The sequence below is a fragment of the Pholcus phalangioides genome, unplaced genomic scaffold, assembly GCF_987345545.1.
Source record: "Pholcus phalangioides strain wild (caught in Gottingen) unplaced genomic scaffold, Ppha-v1.0 ptg000009l_1, whole genome shotgun sequence".
NCBI lineage: Eukaryota > Metazoa > Arthropoda > Arachnida > Araneae > Pholcidae > Pholcus > Pholcus phalangioides.
This window is the reverse complement of record NW_028301602.1, coordinates 22,338,211-22,354,940: the sequence shown is the minus strand read 5'-3', so window position 1 is coordinate 22,354,940 and position 16,730 is coordinate 22,338,211. Positions and strand designations below refer to the sequence as shown.

Below are 16,730 nucleotides of genomic sequence, written 5' to 3'. Positions count from 1 at the left end.
TATACATCAAACTCTCCAACATACTTCATAAAACATGTAAACAACAGTCTTTGACATACCTCTCTTTCATACATTGTAACAGTCCTTACAAAAACTTCTCTCTGGAAAACAATTGATTGTGCTATAATAATAATAACTTTGAAAATATTCAGGTACTCATTAAAGACAAATAATTCTTAAGGAACTTTGGCAAGAAAATATTATAAAACACACTCATACATTTACATATCAGTACATAATTGATTTTGAAAATCCTCTCTTTAATTTATATATCCTTTCAAAATTGTTATCCTTTCATAATTTTAAATCATTTCTTTTTTAAGGAACTTCAATTTTCATATAATTTTAATTTTCAAACAATTTTAACTTTTAAATCAAGTTCATTTTTTCAACATTTAAATGATTTCATTTTTTAAATAAAATAAATTTCTTCATGATTTTAACTTTAGGAAATTTTTATTTCTTAATTTTAATTTTCGAATAAATTTTATTACTTTAATAATTCTGATTTTATATAATCTCAATTTTTGTGCAAGTTCATTTTTTAATTACTATTATTAAATTTCATACATTACACAATTTTGTTTTTTGATAATTTCATTTTTTTGAGTAACTTCCATATTTTTATGTAACTTTAATATTTTAATAATTCCAATACTTTTGATTATATTTCTTTAATGGTTCTAACTTTTAAATTATTTTGCTCATGTATTAGAATCAATGATGAATAAATTTTTATGAAATTTCAATTTAGAAATAATTTTAATTTTACAAAATTTCAATTTCGAAATTATTTTAGCTTTAAAAATATTTTTTTAATAATTTCATAAAGAGAAATTTAATAAATAAAATTTTAAAATCCAATAATTTAAATTTTATTTGATCATTTCCGTAGTCTCTAGTGCCATTCGTGTGCGCACACTTTGAAGTTTTAATGCTTTGTGTAAACATTAAAGCTTATGTGCAAGTTAGATGTAAGCTTACGTGTTTATAAGCATAGGAACTAAAGCAACATGGTGTGTTGATGCACATTGATTTCACTTTGAGGAAATTTAAGATTAAATTTTTTTTTTTATCAATGAATTATAATTAACTCTTCTTGTTTTTAAATTAATCAATCAAAATGATGGAACTATAATAGTACTGAACTTTATTTCAGTGACACTAATTTTGTACATGTTTACTTGAACATGGTGGAGAATATACATAGCTGAATATGAGTTCCATTATTTCGAGTATTTCCAACTCACTGATAATAAATTTCAAATAAATAAAGTAATTTTGTATTTACATTATTTGCACCATCACATGATCATCATTATGTACAATATTTGTACAGATTTTTTTGTATACAGTAGACGATTATCACATTCATTTTTTTTTGTTATACGATTTTGCATTTTTAATAATACTGTGAATTTATTTATCGTATACACAGAGGAGATATCATGGCATAATAGTGAATGATTCAGATTAGGCATCTTCAACCTGTTGCTCGTGAGCACTTCAATGCTCCTTGAAAAATCTAAGAGTGCTGAATGCTTGTGTATGATTTCGTGTTCGTATGGTCTTGATTTACATCAGTTTCATTCCGTATAATTCACATTAGCCCGGTCTTAGTTCAAGACAGGAGTGCACAACCTCCAGCTCGCGGTCAAAATTCGGCCCACCAAGGGGTTTCATCCGGTCCGCGGACATGTTGCGGTGAAAAAGTATCAGTAATATAAGGTTAACCACACGCACATACGGGTTATATATAGCCAGGAAAATTGTCAAAAACAAGTAAAGTTGTTCATTATAGCCAAAGAAATTGTCAAGGGGAAGTAAAGTTGCTAATCATAGCCGATAATGTTTCCGAAGAGAAAAGTTTTGCAAATTATAGCAAAAAAAAAAATTGTCAAAGGGAAGTAAAGTCTCCAAAACATTTTTCAAGGGAAAGTAAAGTATAGTCGAAGAAATTGCCAAAGGCAAGTGAAGTTACTATCTATAGCCAAAAATATTGTCAGAGGTGAGTAAAGTTGCCAACTATCGTTTGAAAGTGCCAAAAAATCACCAACGGTCTGAAATAGAGATTTACTGCAACTCACTTAAAATGTAATTCACCAAAAAATGAAATATAAACATACATGTTTGGAAAATATCTTCAATTTATGTATTTTTATCTAACTTATTAATTACGATAATTGGAGTGATAATTATAATCATACAATTTATAATCTCAGTCCTTGATTTCAGTAAAAAATATATAAATTCAAGTAAAATTCGTTGAAAATCGGAAAACACGGAACATTTTATAGACAACTGGGACAGCCAAAATAACGAGAAGGTCCCGTGAAATAGGGTCATATGTTTAAAGTATAGCCTGTATTCGAGTTTCTGGTCGGCTCGGCGAGCAGCAGAAATACCACATATCTGGCCCGCAGACTGAAAAGGTTGTGCACCTCTGCTTTAAGCATATGTCAGAATCCTCAAGTGGATGCTCTTCTAATGCTGCGCATAAAACAGTGCTCCCAACTCGCTCGAAAAGGGCGAAAAATCCTGGTTTAAACAAAGGAACTGAATATTAATAAGAGCTTATAAATGTAAATTTCAATGAATTTTCGATTAATTATTCGGATTGATTTGAGTTATTTCAGTCAATTCTAAATATTCCTGAATTAAATTGCTGTTTGGTAAATGCGTTATATACAGAGTGATTACAATTAAAGTTCTCGTGTACTCTGAATAGTTTTTCTCAAAAACCACTCATCTGAACAAAGAAAAATTTTCAAGATTCTTAATGAGACCATGGGAGAAAGACTTATGCGGAAAAAAGTTAAAATTTTCACCACCAGGTGAAAAAGTGGTGCTTTTTTTATTGCATTTTCTTTTTTTTTCTATGGTCCATAAAGCGTATATACCAAGTTTCAATGGAATGCATCCCCACCAGAACGGGAATTATATTGATCGGAGAAGTATCAGTATACTGACGGGTGCTACATTGGTCTGAGAGCAGTGTTAGTATACTGACACCACTCACAGACCTATGCACTGCCCGTTCTGGTGGACGTATTCCATGAAAAAAAAAATTCAATGTAAAAAAGCGCCACTTATTCACCTTGTGGTTAAAAATTGGACTTTTTTTATTGCATAAATCTCTCTTCCAATGTCTCATTGAGATATCCGGCAAATTTGGCTGTATTCGGATGAATAGTTTTTTGAAAAAAACTATTCAGTACATCGGGAACTTTAATTATGATCACTCACCCTGCATTTACTGACTTCCAAAATTCATATTAGTTTATTATTATTTTGAATTAAATTAACTTTCTCGGAAAAATAAACACTTTTTAAACATTGAAAAAATCAGTTTGATGTTTAGAAATTTTTATATTTATTTTGTGAATGGGGTTAGAAATAATCGAAAGTGGCAGCTGACATCAAGAAATTTTATGCGCGATAACTATTATTATGGCATCTTCAAATTATGAACTAATTCAAGTGATAAAATAAGCTTCGTGTAATCTTTAAAAAGAAGAAGCTTTTTTAAAATAGAATATCATCCATTTTCTTGTGCTCCAACTTTCGAGAAGGCCCGTTCTTCATACGAAGATGGAGTCGTAGTCACAGTGTCAGAAATTTGATTTCGCCCTGGAAAAATAGAGAAATTAGTAATTTGGACAGGGTTTTTATATACATACTTTTTGAAAGAAAAATATAGTCAAATCTATCTAAGCCAGTTGTTTTCAACATATGGCCCGTGGGGCCACATTTGGCTCTCGGAGTTGTCTGTCGTGAGCAGCTGACAATTTTAGAAAATGGGTGAAAATATTGAAAGACGGTAAATTTTATAATTAGTTGAAAGAATTTCGGAATTAATTGAAAGAAATTATTATAAAATAAATTCAGAAAAATTTGGATTTTTTTAGTGAAATTAAATTTCAGAACTGATGAGAGAGAGAGAGAGAGAGAGAGAGAGAGAGAGAAAATTCAGAAGTTTCGAAAGAAGTAATTTCAGAGTTAGTGAAAAAAAAACTTATAAATAGAGAAACAGTTTATGATAAGAGAAATATTTTCTTAATTTGTGATAGAAATTATTGCACAATTGATAGTTGTATAATCTATCCAATGGATAATGTGCAAGCATGTGAGTGACAAAAACGGTATTCAAGCATTTCAGTGACAAAAACGGTGTGCAAGCATTTCAGACACAAAAACGGTGTGCAAGCATGTGAGTGACAAAAACGGTGTGCAAGCATGTGAATGACTAAAAGAGTAACATAAGTGTACTTGCAGCAGTAGAGAGTGACCAAATGTGTGTGGTATAATTGGGGGGGGGGGGGACCAAGCGGCGCACTAGGTGGCGAATTCGAGGAAAGTGTAGTCAAGAATATTAGACTAGAATTGGAGAAGGGCGGCAAAGTTCGTGTAGCCTACAGGCAGCAAAACCACAAATGCACCTACGGGTAGATAGAATTTTGATCGTGATGATAACTTACGGTATAACTATCATCGAAGCTCTCCTAGCTTCTTCGGCGAATTGAACGAATCTTGGATCACCTGGCGGTAAGACACTTCCATAGTTCTGCAAAGTTGAATATTGTCCTTCAGAAGCGTTCGTTGACGTCGTGGCGTGGGAAGTAGATGGATAACTTTGACGATACTGTGCTGAACATTCGCCGGCTTGCGCTGGAGTGTATGTGAATCCCCTGGACTCGACTCCCTCTGGAAAAAAAAAGACATCAAATACAACTCAAAATTATTCAACTTTTTCAATAAGGCGAAAATGAACAAATGAACAAATGATGAAAATGAAAATTCTATGTAACTCGGTTGAGAAACAACTCAAAATTTATGGTCATTGGATGTGAACTGGTTAAGCGGAAATAAAACTTCGAAAGTGTAAATAAACTAGTATCAATTACCCGTCCTCGTCGTTGGTAGACTGCTAAGTTTCCTGAAGCAACAACAGGCTGTCAGAGGGACAACGAGAATTATAGTGGATGAAACAGCGACTGGAATAATGAAGGATAGCCTCTGGAAGAATGGTATGGCGATATCTTCTTCTTCATACTGGAATACTGATCCACTGATACCTAATGAGAATCCATTTAGTTATTTCGAAATTGTCCAAAAACTACTCAAATACAAATTCAATGGCCACAATATACAAAAGCCCAACGAAATGGCTTTCTTACTTGCTTACTTATCGAACACGGCCGGGCTCTACCGCTTGCGCAATTTAAGCCCATTGCCCAGGAGGACGTGGCCGTGTCGGAAAAATTGTATTCATTCTCACAATTTACAAATAGCATAAATATACACAGATAAAATCACACGTAAAATCAACAACATTTGGAAATAACATGAATCATCATGACGTGCAAATCGACTAAAAAAATTAAAATACTGTACAGAAAATGCTGTGCGTGACTCGCGTTGATATACACAACGAGGTGTCTGAAAAAGATGCCCATAGATAAAATAATTATGAATATTCATTGTCTGTGTATATATACAGTATATATATTGATTGATTTCGAAGTAGTGATGATGACTCACTTTCGGGCTCAGTACGGAAGGTGATGACTTCTGATGGACCACTGTCACCGAATTTGTTCTTCGACGTGACGTATACTTTGTAATGACCGCCAGGATTTAAGCCACCGATCGTATGCACGTCTTTATTAGGTTCCAACGGGATTTTCAACCAGTGGGCGCTGCCTTCACGAATATGCAGAACATATTCTGGAATAAGTACAGAGAAAAAGTCATAATTATTTTTAATGATTTTATATCTCTTTTGACATCACACACACACATCTCACGCACTCATAAGCAAGTGCGTACAATATATGCAAAACAAGGTCCATGTACAGATTGTCCTGCAAATCCTATAGTGTGGCCTTTATTTCATCAACTTTCCTCGTTCGTCGTAGAAGAATAATACCATTTGAAAAATGCTCAAAATGTGTTCAGAAATCGCTCTGGACCAATTGTGAGAGTGAAAATATACTGTGCCACAAAGCAAAAAATCTAAATTTTTATACACGCCCTCGTCCTCAAAACCCATTTACGAAGTTGCTGCCTTGTCTCACCTGAGGCCAACAACAAAAAAAAATTCATGCTTTAAGCGTGATATTCACTGAGATATTCTAATTAAAAAATCGGGAAAACTTTGGTGGGGGGGGGGACCAGCATAAATGAGGGGAAGAAGCACAGCTTATGCCATTTTCTCCCACTTCTACCCGATTTTCGAATTCGAATATCTCAGTGAATGTTGCACTTAGAAACATGGAGTTTATTTCTTGTCCTCAGGAGAGACAAGGCAACTACTTTCTAATTGGAAGTTAGGGGACTAGAGACCGTATTAAAATTTAGAGTAGTTCTGCAAAGGTTGAATATTGTCCTTCAGAAGCGTTCGTTGACGTCGTGGCGCGGGAAGTCTATGGATAACTTTGACGATACCGTGCTGAACATTCGCTGGCTTGTGCTGGAGTGTATATGATCTGTGTATGTGATATGTACTGTTCGTAGTAAGGGAATGGCTTCAGGACGTCATTAGACGATGGGAAATGCGATTCCCGCCCGTCGGGTTTGGTTTCTGTTTATTTTCTATTGGAGACCAAGACCAGTTCCTCTTTATAATCCGCCATTGGTGCCAGAGGAACTAAGGTCCAGTCTTTATAGGGTTGGCGAGAGCAGCTCCCCTCAGCCTGGGTTAAGCCTCCTAGAAGAAGGGACTTACGAACCAAATTTCATAGGTCAATTTCATGACTCACTGTATTTGCACTCTCGAAATTGGTCCAGAGCGATTTCTGAACACATTTTGAACATTTTTTAAGATGGAATCTTACCTCTACGACGAACGGCTAGTGAAATAAAGACCGCATTAGGACTTACAGGATATGCTGTATATTATTTATGTATAGAAATATGCATTTGAGTAATTTTTAAAATCTACATGTCCACATGAATTAGCAAATTATTTCAATAAATGAGGATCTAACGTGTTATAGGTGCCTTTTCTCTTCCCATTGCTTCAATTTTCAACGTTACCAAAGACTGCTGTGTTGAAATTACATCGACTGTAGGAACTTGCGCCGATTCTGAAATGATTCAACAAATTCATCAAAATACGCAGTCAATTTATTTCTGCGTTTTTATTCAGTTTAACAATAAACATTGAAAGACTGGACACACACACTCCCCACTTACCATCTCAGAGAGATATCAAAGCGTTACCGAAGTACGGGTATTCAGTTTAACAACAATTTTCTCTCATTTTCGGATATTTATTAAATGATAATTTTTTCATAAAAACATTCAAATTTGTTATGGAATATAGTACCTCCGTACGAGGTTTTCACCAGCATTTGTTCAGAGGGTGGACCAATACCAGCTTTGTTGAAAGCCCGGACGACAGCCGTGTAGCTAGACGATTGCAACAGGCCACTGACGTAATACTCTATGACCTGCGACGATTCACTGCCGTCGTAAGGTATGACTTTGTAAGTGAATGGAATCGATTCCGTGGAACCGTGCGTGACACGCTTGTAGCCGACATAGAAACCCAATAAGTCTCCGTTCCACTTATCCTCTGGAGGAGGCTGCCCGATAGAAAAGAAAGAATAGTCACTACAAATTGTTATCAAACATCATGTACGGATTTAATTGGTACGTAATTGGCGTGGGGGGTATTTCTTCTTATGTAACTTGTATTCAAGGCGCTTACTTTCCAGGATAATAGAAACCCGTTCGAATCTTTAGTTTTCACATGAGCGTGCATTGGTGGTGCTTCTGGCTCTGCAAGAAAAATGGGAAAAATAATCACATCTCAAATCAAAGATATATGGAAAGTACAAGGGTGTACATATTTAATGGTCACCTATTTAGAGCTTCCTTTAGCGCTAACTATTCATCAGAAAATTATGAAGCTTTGGAAATACTTCAATGAAGATACGGAGATAATTTAGAGAAGAGAGAATTATTTCCGACATTCACCGGTGGGGGAAGGCTTCTTATTAATATTGTGGTGCACATGTTATTTTGTTGCAAACATGGGATTAGACTGCTCAAGCTTCATGGCAGGATATTTAAACATCTCCAGCAGAGCCATTCCTATTCCCATTTCTTCACTAAATAGTTTGGTGAACTACCTTGTTTTACGAAGTAATTGAACATTGAGGGACTGGACACACCGGTCGATGTCTGACGTGATTTCCGAGTGGTCATAGTGACGGACTCGCATAGCGAGGACTCGGATCCGAACCCCACCGTCACCAAGGTGGTAGTCGACTGAAGTTGGTTTTCTGTGCAACTTCGAGGCGCGAATCCAAGCCGATCTCCCCGTTAGAAAGTATCACCGCAGAGAGCAACAGGCCTGCAACGGTACAATTACTCAATTGTTACACGCCGCTCATAGTCTGAAAAATTGATGACAGATGGCAGAACTATAACAAGAGTTAAATAAAAACAAGCTTCACGTTAGGTTCACAACACATACACGCACATTTTCCGGCATGGCCCATGTCTCCTTCTACCACACCTACTTATATCTCTTCATTGAAACAGAACGGTGGGCCATTATTTTTTTTAATAGGAGGACACATACCGCTTCACATCTCAGAGGAATATTGAAGATTTACTGTTTTACGAACACGCAAAAGCTATGCATGCGGGGGGGGGGGGGGGCTCCCGAGAAAAAGTGATATTCTGAGACTCTACCTAGCGGACTAGCACCAGACCAAGTCACATTGTTACGCTTCAAAACCATAGTACCAAATACCGTTATCACGAGATCTCCTTCGGTCTCCAGGCACCCGGACTATGCGGAGATTTTTGGTCTTATTTATTTATTTATACAATATTGTTGGCCCTGGGGCCTATACAAGAGGATGCTTTCTTCGAAGGGGCTTCGAAAATTCTCCAAGATATTCGTAAAGTTTCGAAATTTTCTGGTGGTTAGTTACGAGCTGTTGAGACAGACGAAAAAAATGAAAAAGACTATCGGGGAATTGGAGGATGAGCAACGTATCTTTGAATTTTCACTGCATGCTCTACCCCTTCCTCAACGCCCATTCAAGCAAAGACAACTCCGTGGACGATCTGGCAATCACAGCAATCAACACTCATCGAACAATAACGCAATAAGCAATTCAAGCTCTACAGACACAGTACCAAAACATCGTATTACAAGGGCATCTTAGAACAAGTCAACTTCAATTACAGACATCCCCTATATGTTTGATTTATATTTAAAAAACGAAAACAAATTTGCAACGATTAAGAGGATAAATACCATTCACCGAATGGCGTGAACTCGAGATATGATTCAGTTACCATTACGAATGATACCAGAATAATAATTGATAATGTTTGATTAATGATATAATGATATATATATATATATATATATATATATATATATATTTTACGATTTGAATCAGCATGAAAAAGCAAAGCACCTTCTTGTCTAGTAGTGATGGTGATCTCGGACGACTGTTCGCTTCTTCCAACATCGTTCGCAGCTACGAGATGGAACTCGTAAGTTGTCCGCGGCTTCAAGTCCCGCACCACGACAGATCTCAGGGAGTCGGACACAACCATTTCTGTCGGTTTTGAGGGAGCTTCAAACGGGAACATAATGGAAAATTGAAAATTCAATCATATTCGGATCAAATCACTGTTTAAGGTATCCCACTACGTTGAAAACGTCATTTTGGAGAAGGAAATATAGATTTTTATGTTTTTATGAAAGCATTATTTGTTGCGATTCTCCAAACAAGCTCTGTTTTGTTTATATGACGCCTAGAAACGAAGTTACGTCTACTTTAGTGTTACGTTTTTACACACAAGTAATCTGTGAATAAAAATTTTAAAAGCGTTTTATACGAAGAATGCTATTTTTGACAATTTAATTGAGTTTGAAACACGATTTCGAAAAGTCTATTCACTATATCATCTCAAAATTTAAACACGATATTTTGCCATATTATTGTCAAGTTTATGAACCGAAATCTAAGGCCTGTCGCATGTATTTGTATCATTATTACAGTGTTTAGTATGCACGATATGTAAAATGAAACTTCAAAAAATTCACATTAATAGATTTGAGTGTAATTTATGAGAAAACCATACAATCCGTCAAATTTTTTGTTCATTACTAATCTACACCATCACTAGTCAAATGTACTGTGAAAATAGCAAAACATTCGATTTATAGAATTTTTGCAATCGTGTTTCGAAGACTATATGAACTTTACTTAAAATTTGACAAAAATGACATAGGTAGTCCAAAATTTATTATTGTTTTCATCAGTTTAGGACAGTTTCTATCAAAAAATGTTATTAAAGTTCACTCCAGCACCATTTCATAGAAAAGTGCTCTCGCACGTAGTCGGATACCTTAAGTAAACAATTAGTATTAGCCTCCGCATGGTAAAATGCATGTTACTATACGTTTTTCACATCAACACTTACAATCTCGCTTCTTATATCTCACGATGTAACTTTTCAAGGGACTATTGCCGTTGTAGGACTGACTCCAGCTGAACCGAGCGGATCGGCACCATACCTCGTCGACCCGAAACTCTATGGGTGGACTCGGTTTTTCTATAAATTACGCAAATAAAAGTATATATAAATACATTTTTTTTTTCAGGGTTAAATAAAAAGATTCTCTGAGAGGAAGTCATCTTCTTGATCCTACCTATTATCCTAAGCCTAACAGCAGCTTGGCTTTGCCCGTAAGAATTCCTCGCAGAACAAAAATACAATCCTGTATCAGCTGCAGCGGTTTTTTCGAATATCACCAGGGCCGAGGTGTTTCCACCAGCATTGTCCTCTTCTATTTTGACTCTGAAAATAGATACAATTAATTAGTCAGTCAAAATTCATTCTAAATATTTTAATTGAGTTTCAGCCATAATGATCATACAACGTGAATATTATTATAAGTTGGATGAAGAATCACTGGTGTGAATGATATGGATAAAATTAATGTTTCCTTTCATATTTTCCAAAATAAATCTCAAATTTCATGAATAAATTTGATTTCCGGAGAGAAGGGAAAGGGCGAGGTCTAGGATAGCGATGGGCAAACTACGGCCTGCGGGATAGATGCAGCGTGGTTACAGGTTCTATCCGCCCCGCCGCAGACTTCAAAATATAGAAATTTTCAATTTCAGCGTTTAAAAAAAATTCATTTAAAGGGTATGATTCCCCACCCAAATAGGAATTTATTTTAAAAGTTTTGCATATGCAAAACAATGGAACAAATAAATAATAAATAATAACAAATAATATAACAAATAATAAATGCAATAAATATGCATAAAGTTATCAAAATATGTAAATTTTTTCCCCCCATAAATGTAAAGGATAAACAGTATTGACTCTCATTTGCAATGAAACCGTGACAGTCTTCAAAGTATACAGCACATTCCGCCACTTCATCTCTAAGCATAAAAATCACACTTAAGAATCGATGTCAGAATTTGTCCGGCCCGCCGAAATATTTCTTTTTTTGTTTTATGGCCCGCTCCTAAAAAAGTTTGCCCATCAATGGTGGGAAAGATCAGTAGTCTTATGAGGAGATTAGAGTCACCAGTCACCCTCTCCCACCACTTTCTTGACACGTTGCCCTAGATCTAGACCTGATATCGAAGGTGGTGATATTTCTTAATGTAATCGATAATTTTATGTACTTACCTGTCTTCGTTCCCAAGTGGAAGCGGAAGATTGGCTTTTGTCCATGTGATTGTCAGAGGCTTGTCACCGGTTATTTGGCACGCTAACATAGCTGGTTCGCCTTTCTTCACTGTCTGTAGCGGTTGGGAGGACGAAACAGATGGCGGAACTGTAGATAACAAATTGGATAACGTGAATTGCCATCGTCATTAATGCCCCATTGCACGTGTACTATTACCATATCAGTGGAATTTTTCTCAAACCTACCTTGGACTTCTATCCTAACGGTCTTTTTGAGGCCATCGCCTACACCGTTGGTCGCTTCGCAGGAATAGAAACCCTCGTCCTCCTTAAGGATGTTGGTCGTGGTCAAGCTCCCGTCATCGCCCGTTCTCCAATGATTCGCTACTAGGGGCTCCATCTGCTGTAAGTTGAAACCTGTGCCGGAAATTGCGGGATATGATGTCACCAAAACTACAGCAACAAGAATTTTTTGAAATCATCTGTGAAAGGAAATTTTCGTTTTTTTTAGACGTACCTCTATTTCTTCTCCATGTCACAGTGGGTTTCGGTGTCCCCGATGTCTCACAGTTCAGAGTCACTTTCGCTCCAGACAGAACTGACATGTCATAAGGCTGCCTCAGCCATGTTGGAGGTACTAGGAAAAATAGACGTAATTATACGCTCAATTCAAGAAGAATATATCTGAATGGCATCTCTAGAAAACAAGGAGCTAGTTAGACTCCAAAAATAGACTCACCAAGCACACGGAGCCTGACCGTAGAGCTGTCCGTCCCTCCGAGATTGGAGACGATGCACGTGTAATTGCCGGCGTTGTCTTCGCGTACGGCGGTTATCGTTATAGACGAAGAGAACTCGTCGAATCTCCTGATGTTGAGCTCGACGGACTCGAGCAGAGGTTGTCCATCCTTGACCCAGTTGAACGTCAGCGGCGGATCACCTTCCCGACAAGAACACACAAGTTGAAACCTTTCCCCTCGTTTGAACTCTAAATCTCTCGGCAACGGCGCTAACTTAGGCGGCACTAACAAGAAACAAGTTAATTTCTATCATGAATGAGGGTTAAAAAATTAACGCTGTCATTATAATTTGTAATTAAAAATGTAGTGACAGGTTACATTCTTCGTGCACTTTATTCTTACACATAATGCAATAAAATGAATGAATTAATTGATTATCCGGGACCTCACGCACACCAAACGTAAAGAGTTTAGATACATTCGACTAGTGTGATTTTCTTTTATTTTAAAATACATTATTCCGCATGACCGGCATTGTTACTACAATCAACGTCGATATAACGACCCCTCTTCGTTCTGTCGAAAACGGACGTCATATTGGAAGGATCGTTATATCGAATGTAAAATACATATGATAGTCGTTCTATGAAAACTTTTTGGGACTTACCCTGCCGGTCGTTGCAGTGGAATGGTAGCTATAGCGTGGGGTCGTTATAACGAGCGTCGACTATACATAGTATGATCGTTACTGACTTCAGACTCTGTTAGTATGTTTCAGCTGTATGTTAGTATGTTCTGTTAGTATGATCGTTACTGACTTCACGTATTTCGATTCATATCATGGCACCTACGAGGATAAGTGAGGGGTAACAGAGCTCTAGCCTAGGGTCCCGAAGATTGATTTTATATTCTTTAATTAAAATATATTAGAAAATCAATAAAAAATTCCCGCAGAAAGATTTAACCGGAGGGTCCTACTCAAGAATATAAACAGTGCCGTCTCAACAGCATCATTAGCCCTCGAGCAAAGTGAATAGGAGGTCCCTACCCGACTGGAAAAATCATTCCTCTAATTTTAAGGTGGACTCATCAACACGATACAAACAAGAAAACTCAGGTATCTGCCGTTTCCAATACGGAAGGCAGGTGGCAGCACTTCTCGAACACGTCGAAAAACACGACAATGTGTCAAAAGTTTGACATACCAATGCATGAAATCAGGATGATTTCAACCCTTCAATGCAATTTGTACAACTTTGTTTACGGGAGACGTTAATCAAGTGCTCGGGAAACACGAAATCGGACACGAGCATCGAACACTCTGGGTAGTTCAGAGAGCACCATGGTGCTCGCGAGCAACGGGTTGAAGATGCTTGTTTTATGGTGACAATTTGCCAAGTCTCTTAGTATCCTACAGCCGCCGCCACAATGGTGGCCGGGTGAAGTTAGTTTTCAATGGTTCTCAACTACAAGGAGCGAATGCACAAGCCGATCTCCCTGTTAAAAAGTCTCATCACAGAGAGCAACAGACCTACTACAACGGCACAAATATTCAATCATTACACTTCAATCGAAATTTGAAATATAGATGGCACCACTAAAAATTCCGATACAATACTATATACGTATTCAGACTGGTACACACACACACACACACACACTTCCGGCACAACTCAATCGGTAGTAAATTGTCCATGGGGCAATAGACCGGAATCGCGCTCGGTTTGAAAGAAAGGAAGAAAAGTATCCTACAGCTGAATTTTACATCCTAATACCAAATCAGTTAGCTCTTTGAAGTCTGTGTTATTATCGAGTGTCTTATGTTGATGTTGTAGCGAGGTATGACATTATAAGATAATAATATATATAGCCTAATATAACGTCTCTAATATAGGGCTGAACAAATCCCAGGCGCCACGGCAACTAAAAAAAATTGTTTCTGGCGTCTAAACTTTTCTTTGTGTAGTTACTAAATTGCAGGTTGAAAGAGGGTCAGTATATACTGAAAAAGTCAAAAGAAGCATTAATTACCTTTTTGTTCAGGAAATTTTTTTTTTTTGGCATCGAGATTTGTCCAGCCCTGGTCTAATATGCAAATGCAAAAACAATATGTTTCATATCACGGCCTTAACCCTTTTATTTGATGATGTTGCGCTCAGAAGCACAACGTGGTTTTCTTGTACTTTTCAAGTGAAGGCATTATGTATTTTGAGAGCTCGTTTCGGCATTGATGTTTCTAAGCAACTGTTAAACATCCGATTTTTACTCGTTAGTTCTTTGTGAAGTTTCTACAACTAAAAAAAAAAGGCTTAAAGGTGCACATGTCTCCTATTTCTTGACAAGCTAAGCAACGACGAATTTTGACCCTTGCATTCTGGAGAGAAATACCATGTGTGGAAGAGACACATTGCTGCGCATTCTTCAACAATGATAAGAAAGTTGGGTAGCAATCAGAAGCATATTTCCGGTGGGGGGGGGGGGGGGGGGAGCTTACCAGGTTGTAACCTAGTAAGTAATCCCTTACCCTGTAACACAGGGCGGCAAATTGGAAGGGACGGCGAATTTGAGGAATTAGTGGTAAAAAAAATGAATAGAATGGGTGTGAGGTGGTAAAATGTGGACAGCGCCCACAGGCGGCATAAACCCGCCTTTGCCTAGAGTACGAGGGGCCAAATCCGTGAGCAACCAAAAGAGTGACTTAAAAAGCAAAAGACCGGATCAGTGAACAACCAAGTGGCTTAGAATGTTTGCATTCATGTGAGCGACCTAGAGAGTTTGCAAGCCAAAACAGTGATATACAGAGCGAGGCATTAGGTCGGTAAGAGACCAAAAGACTGACTTAAAGAGTTTGCAAGCATGTGAATGAGCCAAAGTGTGACCTAATATTTATGCAAACATGTCAGTGACCATAAAACGGACCTAGAGGATTCGAAAGCATGTCACTGACCAAAAGAATGAGATACAGAGCGAGGCACCAGGCAAGTGCGCGATCAAAAAAAGTGACCTAGAGTGCGACCGAATATGTGAATGATCAAAAGAGTGACATAGAGTCAGTGCCGTCTTAAGGCATGCGCACGGCCCGGAGGCCCTCAAGCGAAGAAGGGGCCTCACAAAAATGAGATCTAGTTGAAGTTTTCAAGAATTTGCCTTGTGGGGCCTCAGAAAAATCACTTGGCCCGGGGGCCCATGATGCTCTTAAGACGGCCCTGCCTAGAGTGCGAGCGAATATGTGAATGATCAAAAGAGTGACTTGGAGACAGTGTGGGGGAGACAGCCCATGGCGGCAAATTCAGGGAATGAGCGGTACAAAAAAATTAGGTTGGAATGGGAGAAGGGCGGTAAAATTTGTGTAGCTCCCACGGGCGGCAAAACCATAAATACGCCTCTGCAAGCAATAAATGTAAATCACATAAATACAGTGCGTTCGCTGAAAAAAGACAACATTCCCACAGTTTTTTAAATGCTGACAATATATATATATTTTCTAATGTAATAGCATTCAGGGAACCTCGTCTGGTAACACATAATCCCTCAAAATTTCACTCCTCTGGACATTTCAATGCTTGCAAATTAGAGGGTTAATTAAGAGAAATTTGAACCGACACTTACCTTGAGACAACGAAGCTTGTATGGCAACAGCAAGGAAATTAACCGACCATATAACCACGCGGAAGGAAGATATCATGGTCTAAAAATGTGATGAGGCCATGTTTTCGTGCATGTTATGAGCGCATCTCGATCTTTCCGTCGTCGTTCGGACGTGAAACAAACTAACGAAAATTAAACAAAATGAATACATATTTAAGGGAACTGATAAACTTTTTCAGCCTCCGCTCATTTCTGCTGGACGGGCCGCAGCAGTCACCGCTGATCGATTACACGACTCTGATATCGGCGTGTCTCTTAGCGGCGTAGATTTATGACAGTAAACATCGGATGTCTCTGCAACAATTTGCAAAAATATGCTTGCCAAATAACTCGTCGTTTCCTTATTTCTTCGGTCGCCATTTTCATGTGCGTTTCAAAGCACTGTTTTTTTTCCCGTATTTATCTCGAAGGAAGAGGGGAAAAAAAAGGAAAAAGGCTGCGCTGTGTGCGAGACAGAATTGCTGATGTGGCGGCGATTTTCCCACGAAAGGGATCGATATTTTAGTCGTCCGGAATGCCGAAAGATGGAGTTACAACCCTACTTCTTACGCGCAAAAAAAAAAGAAAAAAGTTTTTGTTTTCTCTCAATTATTTTTTGAAAGATGAATTCTCATCATGAACAGGGGCGTACGCAGTGGTGTATTTACTGGG

General features: G+C 37.6%; 1 protein-coding gene across 1 annotated transcript; it reads right to left on the bottom strand.

The window, feature by feature from the left end:
• Positions 1–1,386: 1,386 nt before the first annotated feature.
• On the bottom strand, positions 1,387–16,458 carry LOC149082535 (cell adhesion molecule Dscam1-like). The gene is made up of 15 exons (XM_089235783.1): positions 16,041–16,458; positions 12,431–12,715; positions 12,209–12,328; positions 11,938–12,108; positions 11,692–11,839; positions 10,691–10,839; positions 10,462–10,593; positions 9,447–9,608; positions 7,715–7,785; positions 7,331–7,589; positions 6,990–7,088; positions 5,542–5,727; positions 4,905–5,075; positions 4,479–4,704; positions 1,387–3,630 (listed from the first exon to the last, which is right to left on the bottom strand). Exons 1-15 carry the CDS (start codon positions 16,114–16,116, stop codon positions 3,612–3,614), a joined length of 2,274 nt encoding a protein of 757 aa, XP_089091909.1. The 5' UTR covers positions 16,117–16,458; the 3' UTR covers positions 1,387–3,611.
• Positions 16,459–16,730: the final 272 nt, after the last annotated feature.